The 26,991-nt window shown below is 43.7% G+C and overlaps 6 protein-coding genes across 6 annotated transcripts in view; 4 read left to right on the top strand and 2 right to left on the bottom strand.

Annotated features, from left to right (window-relative positions):
* LOC126557318 (serine/threonine-protein kinase Pink1, mitochondrial) overlaps nucleotides 1-26,991 on the top strand; it is a 251,977-nt gene that overhangs the window by 220,531 nt on the left and 4,455 nt on the right. The window lies entirely within an intron of this gene.
* Nucleotides 1,333-9,913, top strand: LOC126556601 (GIGYF family protein Gyf). Its single transcript, XM_050211934.1, has 8 exons — nucleotides 1,333-2,001; nucleotides 2,616-2,771; nucleotides 2,880-5,655; nucleotides 6,138-6,882; nucleotides 7,120-8,915; nucleotides 8,999-9,073; nucleotides 9,166-9,320; nucleotides 9,785-9,913. The coding sequence occupies exons 1-8, from the start codon at nucleotides 1,402-1,404 to the stop codon at nucleotides 9,908-9,910; spliced, it is 6,429 nt and encodes a 2,142-aa protein (XP_050067891.1). The 5' UTR covers nucleotides 1,333-1,401; the 3' UTR covers nucleotides 9,911-9,913.
* On the top strand, nucleotides 13,642-17,732 carry LOC126558582 (phosphopantothenate--cysteine ligase). The gene is made up of 3 exons (XM_050214617.1): nucleotides 13,642-13,780; nucleotides 16,391-16,619; nucleotides 17,013-17,732. The coding sequence occupies exons 1-3, from the start codon at nucleotides 13,646-13,648 to the stop codon at nucleotides 17,603-17,605; spliced, it is 957 nt and encodes a 318-aa protein (XP_050070574.1). The 5' UTR covers nucleotides 13,642-13,645; the 3' UTR covers nucleotides 17,606-17,732.
* Nucleotides 21,463-23,746, top strand: LOC126557284 (uncharacterized). Its single transcript, XM_050212998.1, has 3 exons — nucleotides 21,463-23,303; nucleotides 23,375-23,539; nucleotides 23,626-23,746. The coding sequence occupies exons 1-3, from the start codon at nucleotides 21,463-21,465 to the stop codon at nucleotides 23,744-23,746; spliced, it is 2,127 nt and encodes a 708-aa protein (XP_050068955.1).
* On the bottom strand, nucleotides 23,765-25,054 carry LOC126566745 (uncharacterized). Its single transcript, XM_050223288.1, has 4 exons — nucleotides 24,286-25,054; nucleotides 24,129-24,205; nucleotides 23,906-24,055; nucleotides 23,765-23,833 (listed from the first exon to the last, which is right to left on the bottom strand). Exons 1-4 carry the CDS (start codon nucleotides 25,052-25,054, stop codon nucleotides 23,765-23,767), a joined length of 1,065 nt encoding a protein of 354 aa, XP_050079245.1.
* On the bottom strand, nucleotides 25,245-26,733 carry LOC126558442 (uncharacterized). The gene is made up of 6 exons (XM_050214463.1): nucleotides 25,986-26,733; nucleotides 25,827-25,925; nucleotides 25,692-25,768; nucleotides 25,544-25,621; nucleotides 25,380-25,472; nucleotides 25,245-25,304 (listed from the first exon to the last, which is right to left on the bottom strand). The coding sequence occupies exons 1-6, from the start codon at nucleotides 26,731-26,733 to the stop codon at nucleotides 25,245-25,247; spliced, it is 1,155 nt and encodes a 384-aa protein (XP_050070420.1).

Below are 26,991 nucleotides of genomic sequence, written 5' to 3'. Positions count from 1 at the left end.
ATGTGTGCTACATTTCAAGATAAAGTGAATTTTTTGTTTCAGACTGTTTTGGATTGAAACCATAATTTCTTGATTCAGCAATGACAGACCTATAAACATATTTTTAATAGAGATAGATGACAAGAACAAACTTAAGTTAAAAAATTGGAAAAAAGTGGAAAAAAGTTTAACATAGTCCATTTTCTACCTCGGAAAATTCCTTTTCATTCAGAACAGAGGTCAGACACGATTCCAGACATTACTAGTTCATAAGAATACCTCCTAAAGTTGCAGTAACTACACAACATTTGTCTCACAAAAACGTTGTAAACGAAAATTGTCACTGTGAACTTATCTAAACTATATGCAGGTTTGCCGACAGCTGCTTTAACCAACACTGAAATGATTTTGATTTGTGTTAATTAAAATTGTATACTTTCAAAAACACAATAAAATACACAACTCTGACTAGAACCATGTAAAATAAAGGTCGTGTGTAATCGACAACGTCGTGGCTTTTCTTTCCGATGTGGTGTGCCTCACAGCCAGTATATCAACGTCACCCATTTTATTGCTAAAGTATAAACCAGCCACCCAGGGAGGGGTGCTGCGCATCGGTATTGAAATGTGTGCTGCGCTTTTCTATTAGCTTTTCTACAGAGCGCCACGCGATCACGCGATCGGCTATGTTAATGTTTACAATTGCATTCAATTGATTGGATCGTTGGGTGCTTGTGGAACAGCGAAACAGGGCTGCTGTTGTAGTAATTTATGTCGAGTTTAAGTTCTGATGGTGGGGGCCAAATGAGGCGCCGATACGCACACAGACGTAGTTTTCTTTCGATTTCGAAACTAATCATTGGGAAGGAGTAATGCGATCAATACTGGATTGGGTTTGGTTTGACGGCGGTTCTAGATGTTCGCTTGGGAACACAATTTTAATAGAGTTTAATTAAATGAACCTACATGTCTGATTATTTATTGTATTTTCTTGCTCTCTCTTTTCTCGTTGCATGAACTCTCTTGTCCCATTGGATGACTAAATTTGACGCGGACTGCTATCAAAAATTAACCGGTAAAGGAACAACATCCCCCATCATTACTGCTCCTGTCACCGGTACGGAAATTGCCTTCTCTCTCTCTCTCTCACTGTCTCTGTCACGTCATCCAGAAGTGACTAAAAGGAGCAGATCCTTGCCTGTCTCTGTCACGTCATCCAGAAGTGACTAAAAGGAGCAGATCCTTGCCTGTCGTTAACAATCAATTGGAACTGTAAACCGTAAGCTGCAACCCCAAAAACACAACAGTGTTTGCAATCGTCTTAAAAAGGAACAGCTCAGCTCAGCTAAGTAGGACTTGTTCTCTGCTCCAGCCGGGGTTTGTTCCGTCGTGTGTATTGTCGGTGTGTCCGCGCGCGCAAGGATGGGTGACGCAATCAACTTTGGGCCCGCCTGGTTACGCAAGGTATCGTCCGATAGTAACACCACTAGTAACCATCACAGTACGAACAGTAGCAGCAGCAGCAGCAGTCACCACAGCAGCAGCAACCATACGATGCTGAACAGCAATAGTGGTGGCGTCGGCGGCAACACCATCGCCAACAATGCTGGCGGTGGTGGTGGAGTCGGATTGCATCATCAGCAGCATCATCATCATCATTCGCCGTCGTCGTCGCACTCTTCTGCGTATCAATCGCTGCATAGTCTGTCGCAGAGTGGCACTGGTAGCGTCGGTGCCGGCAACGGTGGAGCTGGTGGCGGTGGCAACATGGTTGCCAACAATGGTGGGACCGGGCCGGGAACTGCTACCAGCACCATCACCACCACTTCTACCGCGATCCGGTATCCGTTGGCCGAGTTTCGGTATGGGCGCGAGGAAATGCTGGCCCTGTTCGACGGGCGAACGGTTAAAGCGCCGGAAATATTGGTGCAATACAAGCGCTTGTTTGTGGAAAAACCGCAACCACCGCTTGCGCTGACGCCCTGTCCCGAGGAAGAACTGATCGTCGAACCGGAATCACGGGTAATCATTTATTGGTTAATATCAGCATGAAATAGCTAGTAATATGAAAGATAGATAAAGTTGCCGCTCAGGATATTTTTTCCCTGGCATCCATTGGCACGGATGCTCTGAATTTGGGAACTAAGCAGTAAACATGATCTGCCTGCCTGGTGATGAAGTCCTGCGTTTTCTTGTCGGTTCCTATCGCACTAGACGAGCCTTACAACACTGTGAGGCAGATAGAATCCTTTTGAAAATTTGTTTGTTGGCCTCTGTTAAATATTTCTAATTTTCTTCAGCAGTAGAAGCGAACGTTAGGATTCGCCTCTAATCTTATCCAATCCTTTGGTGAGGAATATAACTCATTGTATGAGGAAATCTTTAATTTTCAGCTTTTGTTCAGATTTTTAATAGGTAGCTAGGCCCCATAGTCGCTCAAAATTAATGAAAAATGTTGTAATTTTTTATTCGTACGTAAAGAACATAAAACAGGACACAGGTCATTAGGACACAGGATCTTCGAATCGTTAGCGATTTGTCAATTTTTAGTACATATCTATTTATTAATATATATTCTATATCTATATCTATATTTATTAATATATCTATTGGTATTCTCCTTTTTTGTCTTCAAGCGTCCGTGGCCCTCGAGAAGTGTTTCGCTTGGTATTCCTGGTCGTGGCGCACGCGGTGGATCGGTCGATCGTGGCCGTGGTCGTGGCCGGGGACTTTACACCAGCTATCAACGATCGTCCTCTTTCTACGAAGATGAATCCAGAGGCGTAGGAAGAGTAAGTGAATCCCTCGTTTTGTTCCTTTAATGGATCCTGAAACAATCGAGAAAAACGCACATTTTGTTATCCCTATCCTTATCCTTTTTTTATCCCTATCATCATCAGGGTGAACGATCGTGGCTGGAGCGTAATGGAACCGGTGGCATTGGAGGCGATATTGAGTGGAACAACTCATCGTCCAGCCCCCGTAAGGAGTATGGTTCGCGAGGGATCCGAACTAGCGGCGGCACCATGGAAAGTTGGCGCCGTTCCCGCACGGACGATGAAAACGTCGGCGGCGGAACACTCAGTAACGGTGGTGTCGGCGATTGGCGATCTGGTGGTGGCGCACCGGGCAGTATTACGGGTCTTGTGCGCGAGAAGTGGACCAGATCTACAAGTTGGCGCGACGAAGACAGCTCCACTCATCATGGGCTCGAGCGTGGACTGAGTAGTGGCGACCGAATGATTCCACCCTACAAATCTCGCCTCTCGGCTGGCAGTGGTATCGGTAGCGGTGGAGTTGGCGGTATTGGAGATATGAATTCTGGCGGCCACTCGATGGGCGGTCCGGGTGGTATGCGTCGCCCGAACTGGGACACCGACGAACTGCCCGAATGGGCAACGGAGAATCCGTCCGACTTTGGGGGCAGCTTCGATGCGACCGGCGCATTTCATGATTCCGATAATGATGGTGAAAATGGTGGAAATACTAACGTCTCGAACCGATATGGCGGTGACGCTAATAATGACACAAACGATAGCACTAAGACAAATAATCATGTGAAAGATGATGATCGATCGAAAGACATGCGACGCCGGGCAGAGGATGGGGAAGGAATCGAGACACGTCGAGGCGGTAGTGCGGAGGATACTACATTGAGCAGAAATAGAAGTGAGGGGGCTAGGGCGGCCAAGGGCAGAGGAGGAGAGGCGACGGGAAAAGTTGTGAATCATGTTGGAGGCGGCGGTAGCAGAACCGGGGAAGAGTCCTCGGCTGAAAGAAACGAAGCGAACGATCACGATGACGACGAGAATACACCGTCAACGTCCGGTGCCATTGATTCGTCGAAACAGAAGCAACAACGAATCAAACGACAAGCGGTGGGTAAAGACGAAGGAAACCAGGTGTCAGGTGGTTCTTCGCCCCCCGAAACGACGGTCGCTCTGAGTGATGAAAGCGCGGCAAATGTTCAAACGAATTCTACTAAAGGAATTTCATCGTCGCGGGAATCCATCGAATCTTCCATTTCATCTACCATCAGCGGAACGGCATCGGCTAATGCTGCTGGTGCGACTGTTCCTGAAGGTGGTGATGCTCGACAAAATTCTCCATCGTGGCAGAAGGGCACCGAAGTGGCAGTCTCCTCCCAAAAAAACACACCGGACCACCGGGTGACATCAGCATCGGATGAACGACGCGAGCCCGGCAATGATATTGACCACAACGATGGTGCGAAACATCAGCCAGTCCAGCAGCAGCAGCAGCAGCAGCATGAGAAAAGAAACGAACCGAAAAAATCGCCCTCCAGCACTAGTGTCGATCGAATGCAGGAAGTGGCTGACGATATGGTTGCACAGCTTATTATGGACGATGAATTTCTCGCGACGGATGGCGATCCATCGGTTATATCCTCCATTGCTGCCAGCAGCACCGATGGGCTAGTGGGCAAATCTCCGGTCTTTGGCATCTCTGCGACCGGTGGTGGTGCGTCAGGCACAGCAGCAACAACGATGTCCTCCTCCTCCGGTGGACTGCCGATGAGCATAAACATTCTGCCGAAAGCCCTACAACCGATGCAACAACTGTTCGGGAACGGCAATATGTCGCGCGTCAATCCGTTGCTACTGTCCGACCCGGTAGCGGCTAATCGGGCCGCGATGGCAGCAGCAGCTGCTGCGGGCGTAAATCCGATGGTACAGTTGCACCACCTAATGGGACCACCGGGACCACCGCGCGGATCAGACATCTGGTACTATTGTGACCCGCAGGGCAAAGTGCAGGGACCGTTCCAGGCGGCGGAAATGACCGAATGGTACCGTGCCGGGTACTTTGACGAGTCGCTGTCGGTACGGCGCGAATGCGACGAAGTTTACAACACACTCGGCACGCTGGTAGCGCTATGCGGTGGGATGCCGTTCCTAAACTCGGCCGTCATTCAACCTTTCAAAGCGCCCGCTGGCGGGAATGGGGCGAAACATTCGCCACAGCAGCCCAACACACCGGTGTCTCAGGGTGGCCAGCAGAAACAGCAGGTTGCCCCCGGCACTAATGGAAACACCGTAATGCCTTCACCGAATCAGCAACAAACGGCGGCGGGTCAGCAACAAGGACCTGGTCAGCAACAACAGCAACAAGCAGCTGGAGCCAACGGTCCCGGCGGGCCAAACGTTGTGCCGAGCATTCATTTGTTGCGCCAGCAAAGTATGGTACTACAGAAGCTGCAAAGCTCCGACGGCTGGAACTTACTATCGCCCGAGCAGCAAAACATGATCATCACGCAGCACATGAATCAATTGCTTAATGCAGATGCAGCGGCACGCATCGGGATGATATCGCCCTCGGCATCTCTACCGGGTGGAAGTGGTGGTAATAATGTTGGAACGAATCAACATCATCAGCAACAGCAGGGCGGTGCTGGCATTTTTAATGCTGGTGGAGGAGGGGGTCCCGGTGGCATGCCGTCAGGGCCAGATGCGTTGGTAAACTTGAAGCTGCGGGAAATGCAGCAACAGCAAGGACAACCACCGCAACAACAACCGCCACCGGCACACGTTATGATGGAGCAGCTGCAAAAATCGGTACCGGGCAATAATCAGCACAGTAGTGCATTCTTGAAGTTGCACTTACCGGAATTTAATCAGGCTTCACAGGCAGCAGCAGGGGTGCGACCAATGCTAGGTAAGTTATGGGGGAAAAATAATTTGAAATTTTAATGTATTCATGTAGCGGGGAAACATGGGCAAGTGTGTCGCGTTATGTAATTTACTGGATTTTCTATTTTGGTTAACACTTGCCATGAAATGGTAGACTAGGCTAGATGACGTGGTGAACAATTTCTTTTTATTATAAAGTTACCAGACGATATTTTAATCAAATGAGATTTTGCGTAGACTTACAGCGCACGGGTAAGGGCTTTGTGAAAAAGAAGTTGTTTTTTGAGCTTCCTTGATGATTCGACGTCTTTTTTTTTCTCAACTTTGTCATGTATTTCACAGTTTTTTGAAATTTTGTTTCTTTGTTTTTTAGAGCTTATTTTAACTGGTTAAAAATTCCTTTTTTTACCTTTTTTACCAGAAGAAAAAAGGTCTCTCTTGTTCCTTTGGCACACTCTTGCCCCAACTTTTGCTGAATATAATATATTTGTTTGCTTCCTTTTTCAGGTAACATGAACGTTGATTCGACAACCGCTGCAGCTGTGGCAGCAGCAGCTGCTGCTGCTGCTGCCGCTTCTGGTCACGATCCGCTAGGCCAGCTGATGCACGGCATCGGGTTTAATCATCAAGCGTCGGGACAAAACATTGGTCCTCTTGGACCAAACAATCTTCTGCTGAACCGTGGTGGTTTGTTGGGATCTGGAGTCGGTGGAGGGCCAGGCCAGCAACCACAACCACCACTACTGCAACAACCGCACCCGGCAGCTGGTAAAGCGGGCGCCGAAGATCCTATACAGTCGCTGTTTATGCAATTGTCATTGCACAAGAATCAACAGGCGTCGCAACAGCAGATGCCTAATCATCAACCACCGTCAAAAGCGGCCAGTGAACTGATGGGTGGTGGTGCACCGGCCACCGGGTGGCTGCAAACGGGACAACCGCAGGGTGCGAACGCTGGTAGTACTGGTGGTGGACTGGCTGGACTGGTGCCTAGGGGTGGACCTATGGTGGGGGCGACGTCTGGTTGGGGCGATTTACCACCACCCACGAGTGCCTCGTTTGCATCCATAATGCAGCAACAACAGCAGCAGCAACCTCATCTGGCACTTGCCGGCCATCATCCGCTGCTGTTGGGCGGAAGCGGTCCATCCAATGAACCGCAGGCACCATCGGTCGTTTCACTCTTCAAGCATCATCAGCAGGCGGAAAAGCAACAGCAAATCGAAAAAGAGCAGCAGCAACAGCAACATTTGTTGCAACAGCAGCAGCAGCACCACCACCAGCAGCAACAGCAGCAGCAGCAGCAACAGCAACAGCAACAGCAGCAGCAGCAACAGCAGCAACAGCAGCAGCAACAGCAGCAGCAACAGCAGCAGCAACAGCAGCAACAGCAGCAGCAGCAGCAGCAGCAGCAGCAGCAGCAGCACCAGGAGCAGCAGCAGCAGCAGCAGCAGCAGCAGCAGCAGCAGCAGCAGCAGCAGCAGCAACAACAACAACAACAACAACAACAGTTGCAACAAATGCATCAAGAAAATGTGCTTGCGCAGCAACAGAAACAGCATCAATTGCAGCAGCAATCCCAACAACATGTACAAGAAAATGTGCAACAACATATGCAGCAAATACAACAACAACAACAGCATCAACTGCAACACCTGCAGCAACAGCAGGATCAGCAACAACAACAGTTACAGCTGCAACAACCACAACAGCAGCAGCAGTTGCATCATCAACAACAGCAGCAACAGCTACAAATTCAACAACAACAGCAAGCGCAACAGCAGCAGCAACAACAACAGCATAATCAGCAAAAGCAAGTAAAAGAGAATCAAAAAAAGGAGAGCAGCACTGCCATAGAATTGTCGCAGCAGCAGTCCGGCAATACTAAAAAACAAACCAATAAGCAACCACAGCAGCAGCAAGTTAATAATCATGCCGACGTTACGGAGGACAAAACTGGCACGAATCAACAACAGCAGCAGCAAGGTCAAAAATCAAAAAAGCAGCAAAAGAACAATCATGTTGGGGCGAGCAGTAACGGTCAGGCGACGATCGCCAGCGAGGAAGAAAGTGAGTTTATTATCGTAAAGATGGAGGAAAAGAAGCGTCAGAAAGAGCTGAAAAAGCAGCAACAGGAAGAGCAAAAGCGCAAGTTGGCCGAGGAGAAAAAGCTGCTCGAAGAGCTCGAGGCTCAAAAGCGTGCAAAGTTGCTAGAATCGCAGCGCCGTGAAGCGATGAAAATTCAGGAACAGCAGCAGCAGCAACAACAGCAACGCTCCGTTCCGAAAGCTGTACCGGCTCCGTGGTCCGGTGCGATGGCTGAGATTGCCAACAGTAAGCTAAGCCTGACGGAGATCCAGAAAACGGAACGTGCGCTGCTGGCACGGCGTGAGCACAGCTTGCGGGAGCAACAGGAGCAGCAACAGTTGCTCGAGATTCAGCTGCTGGATGGTAGGCTAAAGTGGAACGCTCAGAACCTGTTGCCGGCGAAGGTGAAACCGTTGGCCGAGATACAGGCGGAAGAAGCTGCGGCTGCCGAACGTGCTCGGGAAAAGAATGCGAACGCGTCCGGTTTGACGGTGGCTGCGATAGCGGCTCAGGGCAGCATCAAGAGTGCCAAGAAGGAGGACAGTTTGGCTAGCCTGCTGGGTGGTGGTGGTTCTGGTGGTGCTTCCGCAACCGGTTCAGCTGTGTGGCAGGTACGCGGGGGCGGCGGCAGCAGCAGCAACAACATGCTGTACTTCAACTCAACTAAAGCCTGGGACGGTGTGGGCGACTCGAGCAACATCCTCGGCGGAGGAAATTCTGGACTGAGCAATAACGTTAGCTCGGGAGGTTTCTGGGAAGAACCAACACAGTCCAGTGTTGTGACTGCTGCTTCAATTGTCGCTGCCGCTGGTAAAGCTGGCACCGGAAACAACCCTCGAAAGTCATCCAATGTGACTTCAGCGGCTGCTGGTGGTGGTAAACAGCAGCAGCAGCAGCAGCAGCAGCAGCAACAGCAGCTTCTGAGCAAGAGTAAAACAATGGGCAGCATTTCCACGAGCTCATCTTCGACTGTGACCGCTGCCAAGCAGCAGAAGCAGCAACAGCAAGGCGCTAACAAGGGAAGTGGTACATCTGCCGGTGGTAAGTCGTCGGCCGGTGGTAAGAATGGCAATGCGGCTGGAAACAATGATCGCAAGGACGATCGGAAGCATCTGAACGAGCAGCAGCAGCAGCCGACCAATGAATTTACTGACTGGTGTACTCGCGCCCTGAGCTCATTAAACAGCAACGTCGACAGTAAGTAGCAAGCATTTTTGTCCCCAAGCGAATGTTTGATTGCACAAAACTCATCCATTTATATGATATTTTTCTCTTCTCAGTTCCAACATTTGTCGTATTTCTACAGGACATCGAATCACCGTTCGAGGTGAAGGAGTACGTCCGCGCATACATAGGTAAGTGGATGACGTACAGAGGGTGTTCAAATGCGCAACAAAAGGTTCGTTACTCATTCCTTGTTGTTGGTCGTGTGTATTTATTTGTTCAGGAGAAAATAAAGAGTGTTCGGAATTTGCGAAGCAGTACCTTGAAAGACGCTCGAAGTACAAAAATCAGCAGCGCCAAAAGAATGCCCACATCGACGATATGTGCAAACCGGCACCGGCTATAAACCCGTCGTCTAATGATTTCCAAGAAACCAAGGTAAGCGCCATCTGCCTGTCGCTTTCATGAATTTATTTTGTGTAATTTATTCGCTTAAAATCAAACTCCAAGAACATTTGTCTTTACTGCGCATATGCAGGGCTTTACATGGCTTTTTTTATTTCAAAATAAATTTTCAATTAACAATACGGCACTGGACCGTCATAATTAATTATAAATAAATAAATAAATTTTCAATTGGTTACTATTTTTGAAGTAAAGTTACTATTTTTGATACGTTCTATTTCAACATTGCAACATTCTATTTAAAAAAAATAAACTAATTAGTTTAGCAAAGCTGTTGAAATAGAATGCCACCAAGGTGCAAGTAAAATGGCTCTAAAATTAAATAGCCACAGGAGTTTGAACTATTCCGTTACATAAAAGAGTCATTAACAGTTAATTTAAAATGTGCCAATATTGAATAATAATATTTTGTTTTTTTTTCTTTTTGTGTTTTGCAGGGTAAAAATAAGAAGGTTAAGAAAAACAAGATGATGAAACTCGATAGCCGAATTTTGGGCTTCTCCGTTACGGCTGCGCCGGATCGACTGAACGTTGGCGAACGAGACTATGGCGATAATGTTTAAATGACCGATGCAAGAAGAGAGAGAGAGAGAGGATGAGAGATGAAAGGAGAGAGAAAGAGAGAACAGAAACATCAACAATACAATACATGTGTGTGTGTATAAACGTACGTATGTGTGTGTGAAAGAGACTAAAAGCAAGCAAAAGCGGCAAACTACCCACAATCCCCGGGGCGCTTAGATGTTAGAGCAGATATGTTTATTTGCCAATTTTTCCGATTGTGTTTATTTTTGATAAAATCTACCTGTGAACGCTGGAAAGCTTTTTTTTCCACGATTGAAATTTCATTAGCCAAAAGAATGCATGGATCGCATGGGGGATCGTATGTTCATATGTATAGCGGGGTTAATTTGAAGGGATACATTTATTTGGCTCGTATGCTAAATGTTTACCCATTAACTTAGTCTCGTTTATTTTTTTGATCGTTATAATAAATTATAATCAACAAAGAATGCATACATATTGCATATACGACCCAACCCCTTACACTACTAAGCGGGATATGGTCGGACTAAATGTTGCTGCTGATTGATCGGTTGGGTTGGTTAAATAGTCGGGAACTGCGCCTATACTCAAACAATAATAAACCCCTGGGTTTGGTTTGAAACTCTTGACTAAAAACCCACTCCCATTCGAAAAGTGTAAACACAAACTATTCCACAAAAAGGGGTGCAATTCATGTGATTTAAACCCTGCATTCGGTTGCCTATTATCGTCATATGGGTAAATCATTTTAAAGCAAAACTTTACAAACTTTGCTTTATAGCGATTTACCTAAATTATCGAATGATAAAATATTGTGTAAATGTTTCGTATATAAATCATTGGAACGATTGTTAAGCTCTACGAATCGTGTTTTGTTTTTTTTTTTATAATTTGGATAGTTTCGGTTAGATTCTTTCGCAAGCATCGATAATTATATTCTCATATTGTTTTTCTTGTTTTCTTTTCTATAATGCATTTCGCAACAGGCCGGCTCAAACTTGACTGCCTTCTTTTTGCGAAATATTCGCTTGTGAGTACTGTTGCGAAACACCACTTTCTACCCATATGTTGTTGTTGAACGTAAATATTAACTTGTTGCTTGCGAAAATGGTTTACCGGAGAAAATTGCTGAAGAGATTTACAGCGAAACAATCCAATTTATAAAATACCCCGGGATGTGTAAGTTGGCCGCTAAGCGCATGTGCGCTTTTGTTCTTATTGAGTTTGAGGTTTTAATTAAGTGCGCCTTGTAAAGGACATCTTTATTGTTAAAAATGACAGCTAAATGAAGAAGATACTTAGCAGAGTATTATTTAAAAAATGCATACAAACAGAACACACACACACACATACTCACACACTGCCACGTCTCTGTGCATATGTGTTTAAATTACGTATCGTCATTAGTCTCGTTCAAACAAATAAACAAGCCAACGGATACTTATAATAGAGGAGGAGAGAGAGAAAGAGAGAGAGAGAGAGAGAGAGAGAGAGAAAGATAGACTCACACAGGGATAGAACCCGAGTCGCGTTGGAGAGAAGGAAGCCGCAAGGATGATTGTGTAGTAAGGAGAGAACACAAATACAGTGCTTCCAATAACGCAAAGTGAGGAGAAGCTGAGCTGTTTTGGAAAACGCAAAGCTGGTTTGAAAATGCAGTGTAACGGATTTTTCAAGTTTTGCAACTCACCCCTATTTGGCGGAGAGCAATGGGGCTGGAATTATGGATACTGATTTGCAACTATGTTGACATAGAAGCAAAAACCAAGTTGGATAGAGGAAGATAGAGAGCAAAGGACAGCGCGAGCGGTTAAAATCGTGTGCGTGATTTACATCTGATGTTATTGAAGCGAAATAAATCGAAAGAAAGCTACACCATAAGTACACAGAAGAGAGTGTGTGTGCACACTTTCAAGTGACTGAGCTATCTGTTGCCTTCAAACAATAGTGTTTCCGGAACGATATTTTTTTTGTTTTCGGTTTAATTTCTATTAAATCTTTACTCTTGTGAGATGCAATACGTTGCTTACGTCTCGTGATCGCTGTTCCAATACTTGTTGTTGTTTTTTTTTTTAAATTTTGAGCAGGCCTTATAAAGTGTTTCCTTCTGTGTTCTCCTTATTACCCTAAATCATCCGCGCTTTGGTAGTGGACTTTTTTAAACCCTCCGTTTTTTAAAACTTTATCTTGCTGCTGATGCTGCTACACCACCACCACTGCGAGGTTGAAGTATGTAGTGTGTAGGTTTTTATGTTTGTTTAATTTCTCTATTTGTATGTACATTTTCTTGCTATGAAATAAAGAGATCATGTAAAAGGAGCAAGCACACCGGTGGTTAACTATTTGAAATGTTTCGCGCTAGATTAGGAGCTTCAATTCGATGCTCCAGCTTCTACGAAGGGAAATACTTTAAGCAAATAAGCGCTTGCTTGCTTTGTGGTGTGGAACATTAATGCAAAAACGCAAAACCTGTGCATAATGTATTTTACTGTGTGTGTGTCAGTCGAGTGAAAAGGCCTTCATTATTTTACCATACATTTTCATTATCAATTCATATTTCCTTGAAACGCTTGCACAAAGTTGAATGCGAAAAGGAAGAGAGGAAAATCTACATCCAACACTACATCAAAGATCATAACCATGTATGGCAATAAATTACTGCGAGCAGTTACTCGTCTTAAGGAGAAATGTAAGCTAAGCTTGTTACATAAATAATACTCCATGATGACAACATGAAGTGAAGCGATCTACTTGTGAAAGCATCTTTGCTAATCTTTCATTTCAAACGGTCGTTTTAAATAGTATCGAATTGGAACACAACGTGTCGTGTTCCAAGTCCTTGTCAAAATTGGACCGCAGTCTGCAGCAATTTTGGATCAAGGTATGCACCTACAGATCTCTTTGCACATAGTTATATTGTTGCCGAAGGAATTTGTGGAAAATGTAGTGAATTAGTTTTAAAATATAATTTAAAATTTCGCCCCAAACATGTATGTGTGTTTGTTTATGTTTGACATTTGCTTCCTGATCTGTCAAATATGTTCTTCCGCGATGTATTACACCACGGCCTCATGTAATGAATACGGCAATATCGAAAGTGCAGTGTAAAAAATGTAATACCGGATTGGTAGAAGCAGGACAGTGCAAACAGTGGATTATTGTGAGCATTGTGAAATGTTTCGGTTGCTGTTTGTCGGTGATTATTAGAAGCTATATTGCTTGAAAAGAACGCTACACAACGCCCGGTGTAATTGTACTTGGAGCATGGTGTATGCCTGTATGTGTGTATGCGACCAACCAGTCAGTCAGCATAACATCATTACCTGCTGGACGTAATTGATCGCACACCGTCTGTGAATTGCAACCGAGTGCATACAAACTGTGGATTGTAGACACTTTTCCGTTTAGCTGTTGATCCAGTGATATTCCCCATCGATTGTGCTGTTTTCTTACCCCACGTTACCGAACCTAGTGACCTAGCGTAGTGAGCCTCGAGTACGGGAAGTGTTCCGGAGCATAGGCAAGGAAAAAGGGTTACACACAGCAAGGTGCAAAGTACAGTACGATGTGCAAAGGCGTAAACAGTAGTTAGCAGCATTACGGCCAATAGCATAATACGTGAAGAAAAGGAATCCCCTGTTCACCAGTCCATAACGTGGTTCCTGCTCTATCGGACGCCGCAATAGTACCCGCCGATATCAATAACCTAGACTAAACCTAGTGCAGCAGCCAAAAACGTATAGTCACCTGGCATGACCATGACGTCGCACTGGGAAGATTTTTATGCTACACATCTGCCGCCGAACTGTTTCGAGGATAATCGATCCCTGCTGAAGGAATTCTGTGACCGACACTACAAGCTCAAGAGCCACATCGTGCTGGTTACGGTAATTATACTCTTGTTTGTAATATGTTTTAGCACCCTTTTTTAATAACAAAGAACTGTAGATTTACACTGTATTGTTATATTGATGCATAAATTATGGATTTAGGTAGTATAATGGCTAGTCGTGTTCGTTGGCTCTTTGTTATTTATGGAAAATAATTTCAAAACGTTTGACTGGTACAGACTATATCAGGATTATCTCAGAAAAAATATAGAAAAATTAACAAATTGAATGAGAAATTAAGTTCAACAGGTGGTGGTGATGGTGGTGAAATAACCATCAGCTTGTTTCGATGTTGATGGCATGCAGTATAATTTGATTGTCAGGAAGGAGAAAAGCATTTTTATTTTCAATCTAGAATGCCTCACACGAAAACCTGGAAACCTTTCGATGTTCTTAAGCTATGGTTAGACCATTATGGTGTTTTTTTTCTTTCATCTTGTTCTACACTTTCTTGGCCTTCATCAAGAAACAAAAAAGATATCGAAACTAGCTTACTTATTGATCTGTTAAACCAAGAAGAACAAAGGACGTTGTCCTTTATTCTGGCAATAATCTGGATCAGATGGCGCGATGACCGCCTTCATGTGTTTAAAATGGTCAGAAAATATCTTAATTAACTACAGATTTGTTTTTAATTCCATGTTTTGAAGCTACAAATGCGACCGAACAAGTACTTCAATAAAAATTAGATACGAATGCTTGAGTTATTTGTTCGAAGTTTTCTTAGAACTTCAGCATAAATCTTTTAAATCCTGGAAAATATTTTTAAATTGTTTGAATGTTCTAATTATTAAAAAATTATCTCTGTAATCTGTTTTACTCATTTCGGCTACATGGTTATTGATTTTTGATACAATAAATGAGCCAAAAAAAATGAATCTTAGTTTTTCATAAAATAAGAAAATTGTCCTAAAAGTCGAGGAAATCATTCGCCTTTTAGGATGTGCGGATTTCCGAGGCGGCCCCAGTCTCTCACATGGCAGGAATGGGTATCGAATCCTACCCCGGCCGTTGCCTCGCACGCAGGAATAATTATCGAGAAATGGACAGATTAAGTCAAGGAAGCCAGAAACGATCAAGTCCTTTAGCCAACTTTAATGATTGAACAATAGATCCATTTTTTCGTGTCCAAACTTCTAAATCTATGGATGTTTGGTGTAAACGAACCTTTCCACTCAGTCCCGGTCGTCTGCTGTTCTTTCATTGGGTCCACCTTTCTGATCCGAGCGAACGCAACGGTCAAAGTAGTCGATTTATTAGATTTTCGTGCTCTCTCGATTTTGGTAGGCGGTTTCAGTTTATGAATAAAACATAAAGTAAGCCACCGTCTCGAGCACTTTACCTTTCATTGCTGCACATTAGTCGAGTCCTGTTTGTCCGTGGCAACCGTGGGCACAGTTGACGGTACGAAAACAACGTGACTCGAAGTACAACGAACGCAGTTGGGCAGGTGAATCTCGAGACCAAACGGTGTGCACAGTTGAGGAAATTATACCTTTCTTGGTATTCAGCTGTTCCTTGGAAGCAGGACAAAAGGGAAGAGTTTGTGCGGGAGATAAAAGAGTAATGCTATTGAACTGTTGCGCAAGGAAAATGATTCACTTGTTTTGGAAGTTCACTTTAGTAAAGTGTGTACGGTAGGAAAATGAATAGTTATACTGAAGAAAAAAGAAAAACAGGAGGTTCTTATCACACCTCGGAACAGCTGTGCAAGAAATTCTTAACCTCGGTAGAAAACTTACTAACCCTGATTTGATTTCCAAATGAAGAAACATTAAACCGTTCTCCTTCTTCGTGCGAAGAGCACAACAGGACAACTGGAGATGGAAAACTTTTGCATCAGTTGGACAAGTGTGTCGCTTAAGTTTTCTCGCCTGTGAGAAATGGGCATGTGTCCTGCACGTTGCAAATGCTTTTAAATGCAATCTGGTTTCCTGCAGATGCTCACCACCTCCCGAGTCCTGTCAATTCAGTTTGCAAGTTGTTGGACAGTCTTCAGCTGATATTTGCTGTATTTAGTTGCCCTTGAGGAATCGACTGATTTTAATTAAATCTTTTAAATGTATGTTTTGCTTGGTATGTTGATTTGTAGTATTTTTTTTCTTTTACTTTAACTTGAAACATTTATAACGTTTTTTTTCTTATTTGCTTACTGTCGTTCATTCGTGTATTCTGTTGCCTAATGCCAAATTACATGTTAAGTTCCATTTTCACGTAAGTGATAATTTTTTTACATTGTTTCTTGGCATAACAGTTTAACGGTGTTGTAATTTTAATTTTAGTATAAGTTAAAAAAAAGTCGGAATAATGCTTAGATTGTAGAGGGAAAAGCATAGCATCCTGCTTGGCGAAGAAATTTTTTGTGTCTGTGCCATAAATTGTAGAAAAATCCATGATTGCCTTTTATTAGGCTTTTTGTTTCAAAATAGATTACAAAAATAAAAGAATTTAAACATAATTTGAACATGCATTAAATCATTATTATAACATATGAAACAATACATTTACCTTTGTCCTTTTACCTTTGTTTATTAAAGTATTTTGGAAGCAATTAACCATAATTTTCTGATTTTCTGCTTTTCTTGCATTCCTTTTCCTGCTGTGCAGTCCGGTGGTACGACTGTCCCATTGGAGCACAATACGGTCCGTTTTGTGGATAACTTCAGCGCCGGCAATCGTGGATCCGCTTCGGCCGAATACTTTCTTGAGCATGGTTATGCCGTTATCTTTATGCATCGAACCAAATCATTGGAGCCATTTTCGCGCCACTTCACCGGCCAACAGTTGCTCGATATGCTGGAGCTGCACGAGGAAGGAATGAGCACCACAATAACCGGTAAGTTTTGTTTCCTGTCGTTTGTTTTCTTAATGGGAAAGTGCATTTTTCTACGATTTAGAGACAAACAAATCGAAGCTGAAGTTTACAAGCGTGTTTTTTTCATATGCTTTTTTAAATATTTCAAATAACACAAATAGAAATAAAAAAAATGGCTGGAAATTCTTATTTAGTTTCTCCGGTGTCCGACGGTTTATATTCTACTGAGAATTTATCATTATTATTTTGAAACATCCTTCCTTATCATGCACAAAGAAGCTTCCTTGTTAATGAAGCTTTCCTGCATCTCTAATTCTGCACATCCGACCACCAGCGTAATAATGCTGCCCGCAACACACATAATACGTACTCATGGCTTTTCCCAACTCCCCATTCGCCCCTTTTTTTTTGCAGTGAAACCTGACTCGGTCGATGTGCTAGCGCCCGTACTGGACAAGTACAAAAATGCCCAGGAAACGCACCGGATGCTGTACATCACCTTCACCAGCGTGGTCGACTACATGTGGCTGTTGCGTGCGGCTTGCGAATCATTGGCACCGTTCGAGCGGAACGCCGTACTCTTTCTAGCTGCGGCCGTTTCCGACTTTTACGTACCACAGGACGAGATGCCCACGCACAAGATACAGTCCGGCCACGGTGCACCGACGATATCGCTGCAGCTCGTGCCAAAGATGCTGGCCCCGCTCGTAAGCCTCTGGGTGCCGCACGCGTACGTCGTGTCGTTCAAGCTGGAAACGGACGAAGCGCTGCTCATTGCCAAATCGCGCGAAAGTCTCAACAAGTACAAGCACAAGCTGGTGATCGCAAACATACTGCAGACGCGCAAGAACCGGGTCGTGTTTGTGACACCCACCACCAACTATGAAATCGTACTGACGAAGGATCAGGCACTGTCCGGGCTGGAGATCGAGGAACCGATCGTGGCGGATGTGGTCCGCCGGCATCAGGACTACAGCCGGGAGGCGGAACAACCGACGCACCAATGACCCACCCGTTCGACCCGTCCCTCGCCCAACAGCAGTGGTGGGCCCGGGACGCAGGTCGATTGTCACGTTACGTTACCGCATTTCTGCAAAGTGTTGAACCCGGGGCGGAAGTATTAGCTGGAAGGACAAACGCTTATGCACCGTCACTTCCCGTAGAATGGATGAAAAGGGAGAAAAAAGTGTAGTGTAGAACACAACAACGTTAGGAAGGTGGGAATGTTTTCATATTCTTTATAAATACCTGGTTTCGGTTTCGTATCGTTGTTCGTGTTTGTTAATTTGTTTGTTGCATCGAACAAATCGAACAAAATAAGTTATTTTGTGGCTAGTTTTATGGTAGTTTATGAGTAAACACATTCCAACGTCAGAGAATGCAACGAAAGCCTTTATTTAATACCTCCGAATTTTGTATTTTTTACATCACTTTTCATGCTATTTTCCTCCTAAACTTCTACGGTGGAAACATATTTCTATCGTTTCTTAAATACACGATCAGCTCACTTTCCCCGTGTAGACAGCACCAGCAGTTCCTAAACCAATCGTGAAAAGGTAGACTAGCAGTAGATTACCTCTCAGTTGGGACACAACTGTGGCATATGTTTCCTTCCTTTTGAATGTTTTACCAATTTGTTCAACGTACTACTTAGTGGAGATCGCCGTAGTAAGTGTCTCGATGCTACGTATCCAAGTTAACAAAACGTTTAAAAACACAAGAGAGATTTCAATCCTATACTGTACGAAAGGTGTGCGTAGTGAGGAGATTAGTGGTGGAAAAATGCTCCCCTGCTAACCATTGAGCTTACAACCGGAAGTTTATCGAAGCAGAACTTCAGTCCATGGTAGATATTTTAGAGCATCCTTCTACCTGGTACAAACATATATGTCTCACTGCATACTAAATTTGGGGAAAAAGTTTTATTGAAAGGTGAGAAAAGATATATAAAACAAGTGTAAAAGAATTAGGCGAACGAATGTACTAACCACCAACTGCATGTTAATCATAACTAATCGAAGTAGGGGTATGATTTAGCGAACTAAAAACCATGATGGACTTGTGAAATATGTTAGAACTCTGTACCAGAGTGGCCCAATGTTTGTGTGCTTAAATAAGTAATGGAAATGACGCATGTTCATCTATATCATTTTATACACAGCTGTTGGATTGGATATACATAGGATGGTGCCTCCCTTTTATAGAGTTACAATGAAATTGTGTCACCACCATTTTGAGCGAGCAAGCATAGCACCAACAGCAGAAGGCTTTCGATCATTTTGTTGGCCATTTTATCATCATCATCATTGTCCTACCGTTTTAAAAGGAATTAGAGCATAAAGAGGCATCTCTGGACCACACTATTAACAGTTTGCGTTTACATATCATTTAATTTTATTGAAAACAATAGGACTGATGCGGTTCAGCGTATCAACGCCAATAGGGTGCTCACTTTTACTACACGCCAAATATAAATAGAAAGGACGACCTTCTAATCGTTGTACGAGAAACTTAAGGACCTACTACGGCTTGAATCAACTTAAAATATTTATTTTTCTCTCATCAAAACTGTGGAATTGCTTCTGTTAACTAGCGCCCAACGTAATGAATCCTTGATAATGTGTGTATTACTTAAACGATACTCAAAATGGCAATCGATGCTCGGTAGTACTAATGAAAATGACGTGAAGTTGTGTTAGGAATTGTTAATCAAAATAAGATAAGAAAATGGGTTTCTTTATTTTATTTGTTGAAACATTATTAGCAATGAATTTAGCATGTTCGTAACTAGTAAGAAAATAGCCAACATATTGCAAAATAACATTAAAACAATTTCGGTTCCTGTTGATGCCAACACACGAGTAGCAAAAAAAAAAGAAAAAAAAGATAATTATATCATAAACATATAAAAAAACCATTTAACAGAGTAGTTTAACAACAAGTAGAGCATGCAAGTAAACTGTATCAAATTAACTAAGAAAGTAGAAAAAGAACTAAAGCAAAGGATTAAAATCAATATAAAGAAGTAAACCTAGTAAGAAAAAAAACATGATGAAACAAGTAAAATGGAACAAAAACTCCCTCTACCCCCCCTTCCCTCTAGGCCAGTTGCGAGAGCAGATACTCTGATCAAGAACTTTGCATCCTTTAGCGATCCCTTTTCGATGGAAGTAGATGCAGATCGGTAGCCGGATGAACCACACAACAGAGATACATACACCTATATCGTAGAAAATTTAGAGTGCTTGAAAAACAACAAGATGCGGTCCTATACACCCGTAGCATAGCATACCGGCGAGCGCATGTGCTTTAAATCCAATGCGCTAGCTACTAGCTGGCCCCAGCTGATGGCATGGAGGAACTGTCTAGGGATTGTACCAGAATCAATGATATGATAGAATACGATGAATGCGTAACGTTATACAATGTTGCATTTATCTGGACGTTATATTTAGTGTGTTTTTTGTTTATTTATCTCAGGTGTACTTTCATTAAATTTAACTATTGAACTATTTATGATAATTAAGCGTTTGATTCATTTGTAATAGAAAGTATGTTGGGCAATCTGTTGACCTGTTTTTTGTACTCTTAAATCAGTTATTGGTAGTTGATAGTATGTAACATTTGTTTCGCTGGCATTAGAAATGTGCCCCTCTTTGAACGTAGCATAGACACGAAAGGAACCAAGGATTGAGGAATTAAACAAAGGGCGGTAGATTAATGTGGGGAACTGAACCAGAACCAGTTATATTTAGACGAACGGATAAAAATGATATACACGTTTAGCGGTAACATATATATTATATATACACAAACAACACACTCTTATATACATGTGTAATAACTACAGATATAGATATATATATAAAATACGTATACACATAATCCTATTACAGGCTATAATAAATTAAAGAAGAAACAACAACTGAACCCCCCCTCAACATGTGTGGTTGTGCAGTTGTAATGGTGTTTTGCGCCCCCGAAAATTGGTAGTTGTTGTAGTCATCACATCAGTGGTTCATAGACCTTCGGAAGCATGATTCCTGAGCATGATGATGAGTGACCTCCTCCTTCAAGATCAATTGCTAGATGAGGTCCCTAGAGCATCAAGGTCTCTGCCATTACGGATCGCATGGTGTATAATCCTAAATATAGTCATCAGATTCGACGACTATGCCCGTTGGACGAAGCTACCCATTCTGTCCAAGCCCCAAACCTGCCACTGTTTATTTATTTTTATTTATAATTAATAATGACGGTCCAGTGCCGTATTGTCAACACCGCTTGTGTTGAGTAAATTTTATAATCATCTTGATAAGGCATTTCCTCCTTATTCTTTGCCTTATCCCGGGCATACTCCGTTAAACCTGCCTCTGTGTCATATATAAAAGGAGTGAGTATTTATAGAGAGTAATATCTACGCTTATAAATATGACTTGGAGAAAATGGCGCACCCGCAGTTTCGTTCGCAACATCAGTTCAACGGGTTAATCGTACAGCTTCATGAGTTTGAATCGCCGGACTTGGATGAGCTTATCATGTCATGAGATTGACACCGGACCACCAGTAACCCTGACTACTTGTAGGATAACACTGGAAGTGACATCACATTTTCCATCCCCAATCTAGCACACATTGATTCGTTTCTAATTCGTTTTCTCTACTCGAATCGAAGCAATCCAGCCACACAAATACACAAAGCTATATCGGCGGTGGCGGTGGGCAATTAAATTCTCGAACAGTCTTGAAAAAAGTGTTGTGCGAAATTTTTAGGGTATCAAATTACACGCCGTTAGATTCGTGATCAAATCATTCAAAGCTGAATAAGTAAAATAGCCTTTCGAGGGTATCATTTTCAACGAAAATGCCCGATAATGGCTTTACGCAAATCCTCACGAGCGGGTGCCTTCAGTACACGGATACGGATGCCGCTTCGCTGCACGACGGCCGACGAAGAGCACAGCGCCACGCGTACCAGCTACACGAGGTACCGTCCGTATGTGACGAATCGAAGGAATTCCCCCAGTACGAAACATCTGCCGGTGGTGATGTGCGCCGAATATTGACCGATCATGGCGGAGGTGGATCGAAACGGTACGAAGCCAACACCGTTACCTCGCGGGAATGGGAAACGGATCGGTACAGTAAGGAGCATCTCGACCGGGATACACGTTGGCACACCAGACGACAACCATCGTTCAAATATGACACCTCGTACGAGCCAACGAGCGTTTACAATCAGACACGAAATCCGGGCCTGCCAGCGGTAAGGCTTAATGTCGCACATCAGGAACCGATCTCCATTCGGCCGCGGAACAAAAATCCACAAATTGTAAACGTTTGCCAAACGTTTCGCTTTCCGGACAACTTTATCACACAAAACAATGCAACTCGGATGGTGCAGCATCAGGATCGCTTGATACAGCAGCAATTCGCGCCCGTACCGGCTGCTCGAAGGGCTCCATTGCTATCACCGTACCGTAGCTCGAGTCGATCGCGTGTTGGTGGGTTTTATAGTGTCTATCGACGTCATCGGAACATGCACAGTCAGACTAGCCGAACGTTGATCGAGTTGGTAGAGGCTGAACAGAAAGCGCAACAGCAGCAGCAGCAGCCGCAAACGATCCGACCAATGGCTGGGCCACGCACTACAACAAACTACGGCGTATCGTCCTATCGTGTGCCGGACGAATCGGTGCTAGCTTCCAGCGACAGTGAATCGTCCATCGGAGAACAGACCGATGTACGTTCGAGAATGCCACCAGTAGATCGAAAAACTAAAGCACTGTCAATGGCTCGAGAACAGCTGCGTGCCGGAAATGGTGGTCGTGCACCGCATCAGGTTCCATACTTTGATCGTACCAAGCGCAATCGATCGTGTACAAAGCTCGTCGATGGCGGTGCTACGATGGGTGGCCATTATGGGCGAAGTACTAAGCAACCAGCCGTTGTAGGTACGCTCGGAAAGCCAACCCGCTATGTGCTGGGAAAGACAAAAGTAGACCATCGGCGAACAACGCTTGTGCAGGACACGCATGACTCGCCGTTCCTTGATCGCAAGCAGCTACATCTGACCGAAGAATCGCACGACGAGGGGGAAGGCTTGAATGAGGAAGAGGATGAATCCGACGATGGATCCATGGACGAGCAGTTGGAGAATGAGCGTCGTGATGAGTGCAATGCGGGGACATTACTCGGTATGGAAGGGGAAAGTGCGGAAGATGAGGACGAAGAGCTGATCGGTGACACGTTTGGTCGGCGGCGTGGACACGCACCAGATGTTATGTGCGTTGGTGCGGGTTCGAAGGAAGGTACGGTCAGTATTGCCACCATTGTCGACAAGCTGCAGGACAATGTGTGGGAAGTGTGTCTGGAAGGTATTTGGGATTTGATGGATACGGCGGGCAGAATCGATTGGAAGGCACAGGAAAAGTACATCACCGTCATTAACCGGAAGTTGATCGAGTTTCTGAAATCCCCTCGGACTGCTCTGTGCCGGTCGGCTTGTCAGGTGTCGGGTGAGCTGTTCTGTCAGGCGAAGTCGACGAAGCGGCCAGAGTTTGATGAGATGGTTGATATACTGTTGTGTAAGACGGCCGATCCGAATCGGTTCATACAGAAGGATGCGAACGTGGCACTGGATAAGTTGGTTACGTACATTCCAACACCGCACACCGTACGGGCGATATCGAATCGAGGAACCATGTAAGAGGCTTGAAATATTAATTTAAACAGTTTCATTAGGATTTTTTTTTAAATTATTCCTTTACCAACAGCCACCGTAATCCCCTTGTGCGGACTGCTACGGCACGGCTGCTCGTGTGCATTTGTGTCGTTTCGGGATTGGACGCCATTTTAGGCACAACGGCTAACACGAGGACCCGCAAAACCATTCTATCAATGTTGGCCAAGTTTTTAACGGATAAAAATCTCGAAACAAGGTACGTTTTTCGTAATGATTGCATTGCATTTGGGCTATTTGTTTGGTGTACACCGTACTTCCACTGCTTTTTTTTTTTTTGTGCAGGAAATTCGGCGAACGGTTGTACCGGATGTTGCGAAAGCATAAATTTTTCGATGAATATTTCTACAAGGACATGGACAACAATTTGCGCACAAATCTTAAGCGTGTACTGAAAGGTGTCTGAAGAGTGTACAAGTCGTCTCTAGTCGTCTGTCGTTTTCTGCTCGAACTGAAGCATTATAACGATGTACGTTGCGGAAGCGGCGAGCGTCTGTAAATGAGAGAGGTAGATTGGCATCAAAATGGGGAATTCGACACCGGCATTTATTCTTCGTATCCTTACCGAACCGAACAGTCCGTAATTAATCGAATACAGCCCGTTGGCGGTAAATACGAATGGTTCCAGTTTGGTGCGCACGATAAAATTGTTGATCTGATCCCAAAGTGATGCATTGTAGAAGGGTCTTAGTAAAATGCGTTTGATTTCGTGAACCTGTTTGATAAAATTAAGGGTAAACAGCAGCGTTATTGCGATATGATCTTTCTTGCTTTCCAATTTTAATTACCATTTCCACGGATTGACTTGACGAACGACACAGACCGAATAGCAAAATGATCGAATACAGTACTTCTACAACTGGAGCTGTTATGCGTGGGAATAGACAAATAATTAACATGACGATAATATGACAAAGATTGTAGGTTTCATAAGAAAAGCCTCACCACCAAACGGCATTGGCTGCATAGAAATCCGAAACTGGAAAGTAATGCCAACGAACACGAGCACCACAATCGCGGCCGTTGACCAGCCGAATAGCGAGTTAACCATTTGTAGACATTTTTGCAACCGTCCAAACATGTACTCCGTCCGTTGCAGTATACACTGAAGCTGCTGTATAGTGTCCGTTTCATCACTGGCGCATCGTCCACCGTCGTCTTGCAGCGAGATGGATAGTTCCGTTGCAATCGTTTGAAGCTGTGATGCGATAAGGTCCATTAGGTAGATTTGAAAATTAATGCGCGATAAAACAATCATCGATGGAATGATTAGCTGCAATGCTACGCCCAGCGGTCTCAATCCGAGGTATGTGAGTAGGATGGTACGAAAAAGGATTCTCCCGAATCCCACAATGTACATACAGTAGAATGTTACACTGAAGTGGCGCTTTGCATGATTACGCTCGTCAACGTCCAGCATAGTATCAATTTCCATCAGTTCCACCAGTAGCTGCTGCATGCCGTTTCCCATCGCTAATGCTTGCACGAGGACAACGAAGCTAGTAAGGAGTACAGTGGAGCTGATAAACCAGCCAGAAAAATCTTGATACAGCTGAATATTGTAGACAATAACCTGTTGCAGTACAATGTATGCAATCACACACAAACTGTAGCACACATTTATGAAATATTTCCACATTTGACAATCCATATTCTCCAGTATTGGCATTAGAGCGAAAAGTTTGAAAATACCGTAATTGATGGCCTGCTCCATGCTCGATTGCAGTTCGAATGAGGTGTTTTGGGCCTGATTGATAAAGGAAGTAAGCAAGGAGCGAAAAAGGGGTTCGAGAAGAATAATATTAGGCTATGAAATATTCATAATTGAACAGTGGCTAGTAACGACCCGCGTGCACGTGATATTTAAATATTTAAAAGCCATTTCGTCGTTAACGGACTTTGCACTAATTTTGAAAGTCAAACTGCAACAATATTATTAGATACGTTCCAACCGATGCCATGACCTGCCGATGGAAGATGATAAATGTGTAAGCGCAGCATTATATTTGCACGTAACTATATGGAATCGTATTACTTACCAAGTGGAAAAATTTAAAATCTATTTGAAAGAAGTTCATTACGGTGAAACAAAGCGGCTGATGCAGGATCTGATTACCGAGTTGTTCAACGAACTGATTGGTTTTTACATTGCAAAAAGGAAATATTAGTTATACATCTCGGGAAGAGCTTTTACTACTAGTACCTCAGATTGGTTCGTCCTTTGCTGCACGGTTGAATGTCTGCACTCAAACTTATGGATATTGTTGATCACGAACTGTGTCTAACAGGAGCATAACAGTTAATTAGTTTTAGTGCTTTAAAAAATTGCTACCGACACATATCATCCTTACCTCTCTTTGGAGTAATTCTCCAACATAGGTAGAAGCGAAAAAGTACAAAAAGACTGCCATTATCAGTACGATGGGTTCTGGAAGAGCAATCAATTTGAACTACTGTTTTCGTTTGAAGTTTGCTTTTTTGGTTACCTAAAATGTGAGTGAATTGAAATCCGTGCAGTTTGAATTCGATCGAGCAAACATAAAACAGTTGAAAGCTTTTCGCTGTGAGAACGTAGAAAAACATTCCTAAAACGAGTAAGGAGGTGGCTAGAAATATGCATCAAATGGAGAATGTGTTACACTCACCAAAGATAGTAACATTTGGCAAGCCACATTCCTCGTTTAAATGATTCACCGCCCGAAAGCACTGCATTTGTACCATGGCCAGCGTACTAAGCTCCCTGCTCAATCGTATACTAACGTATTCCGTGGCGGTGTTCCTTGTATCCTGCAGACGCTTGGCAGTGTTTATCATTTTCTCCAGCTGCTTTACCATGCATCGAACACGTTCCAGAATTTGATAGCTCAACACGAGAAACAGTCCATGCATGAGAAATATCACAAATAGGCCGTATGTTTTAAACGCAAACACCAGAGCATTTGGCCGTTTGATTCGTAACACAGTCGCCAACAGATATCCAACCGATATGACGATGGTCGTGCTAAAAGCTGCGATACAATGTAACGAAAGGTTTCGGGCAGAACCTCGTCCGATGTTTAACGTGTACATATGACCATCTATATCGTCAAGGCACTGAAGAATAGATTCGCTTGGTTTTTGCAAATATTTTATCAGCGTAGACACGTGTATCGTAAATACTGTGAACGCAATGCCAAGCAACATTAGGAGATCGATGACGCTTAGCACTAGGTCTCGCTGGTACAGTGTCCTGCGTAGATCGCACATGCAAAGGACGAACAATGCAGCACTTGCTCCAATGACTATTGTGGTGCAGATAAACATTTTTGGAGATTTGAAAGGATGACGATCGTTACTGCTTAGCGGTCCTCCCAATATGTTGTGCACGACAATGACTAATTTTTCTGTCTTCATCTTGGTTTCCAGGATAGCATTTGAGAGGTTGCAATCGTACTGGCAGTACCGTTTTCTATGTTTTGGGTTTTTTTTTGTATCATTCCTATGTTATTAATGGTATCGAATATTTCATATTAATTCCTAATACCCACGGTCAATCATAGATATTTCGGTGACGCATAAAACTGCGCTATTAGTGTAAGCTTTCTTTCTGTGATTACTAATCAATTATAAATACGCTCTCTGATATGTTGAATATTTGAATTATTAGTTTTA

The sequence above is a fragment of the Anopheles maculipalpis genome, chromosome 2RL (genome assembly GCF_943734695.1).
Source record: "Anopheles maculipalpis chromosome 2RL, idAnoMacuDA_375_x, whole genome shotgun sequence".
NCBI lineage: Eukaryota > Metazoa > Arthropoda > Insecta > Diptera > Culicidae > Anopheles > Anopheles maculipalpis.
This window is presented reverse-complemented; position numbering and strand designations above follow the sequence as displayed.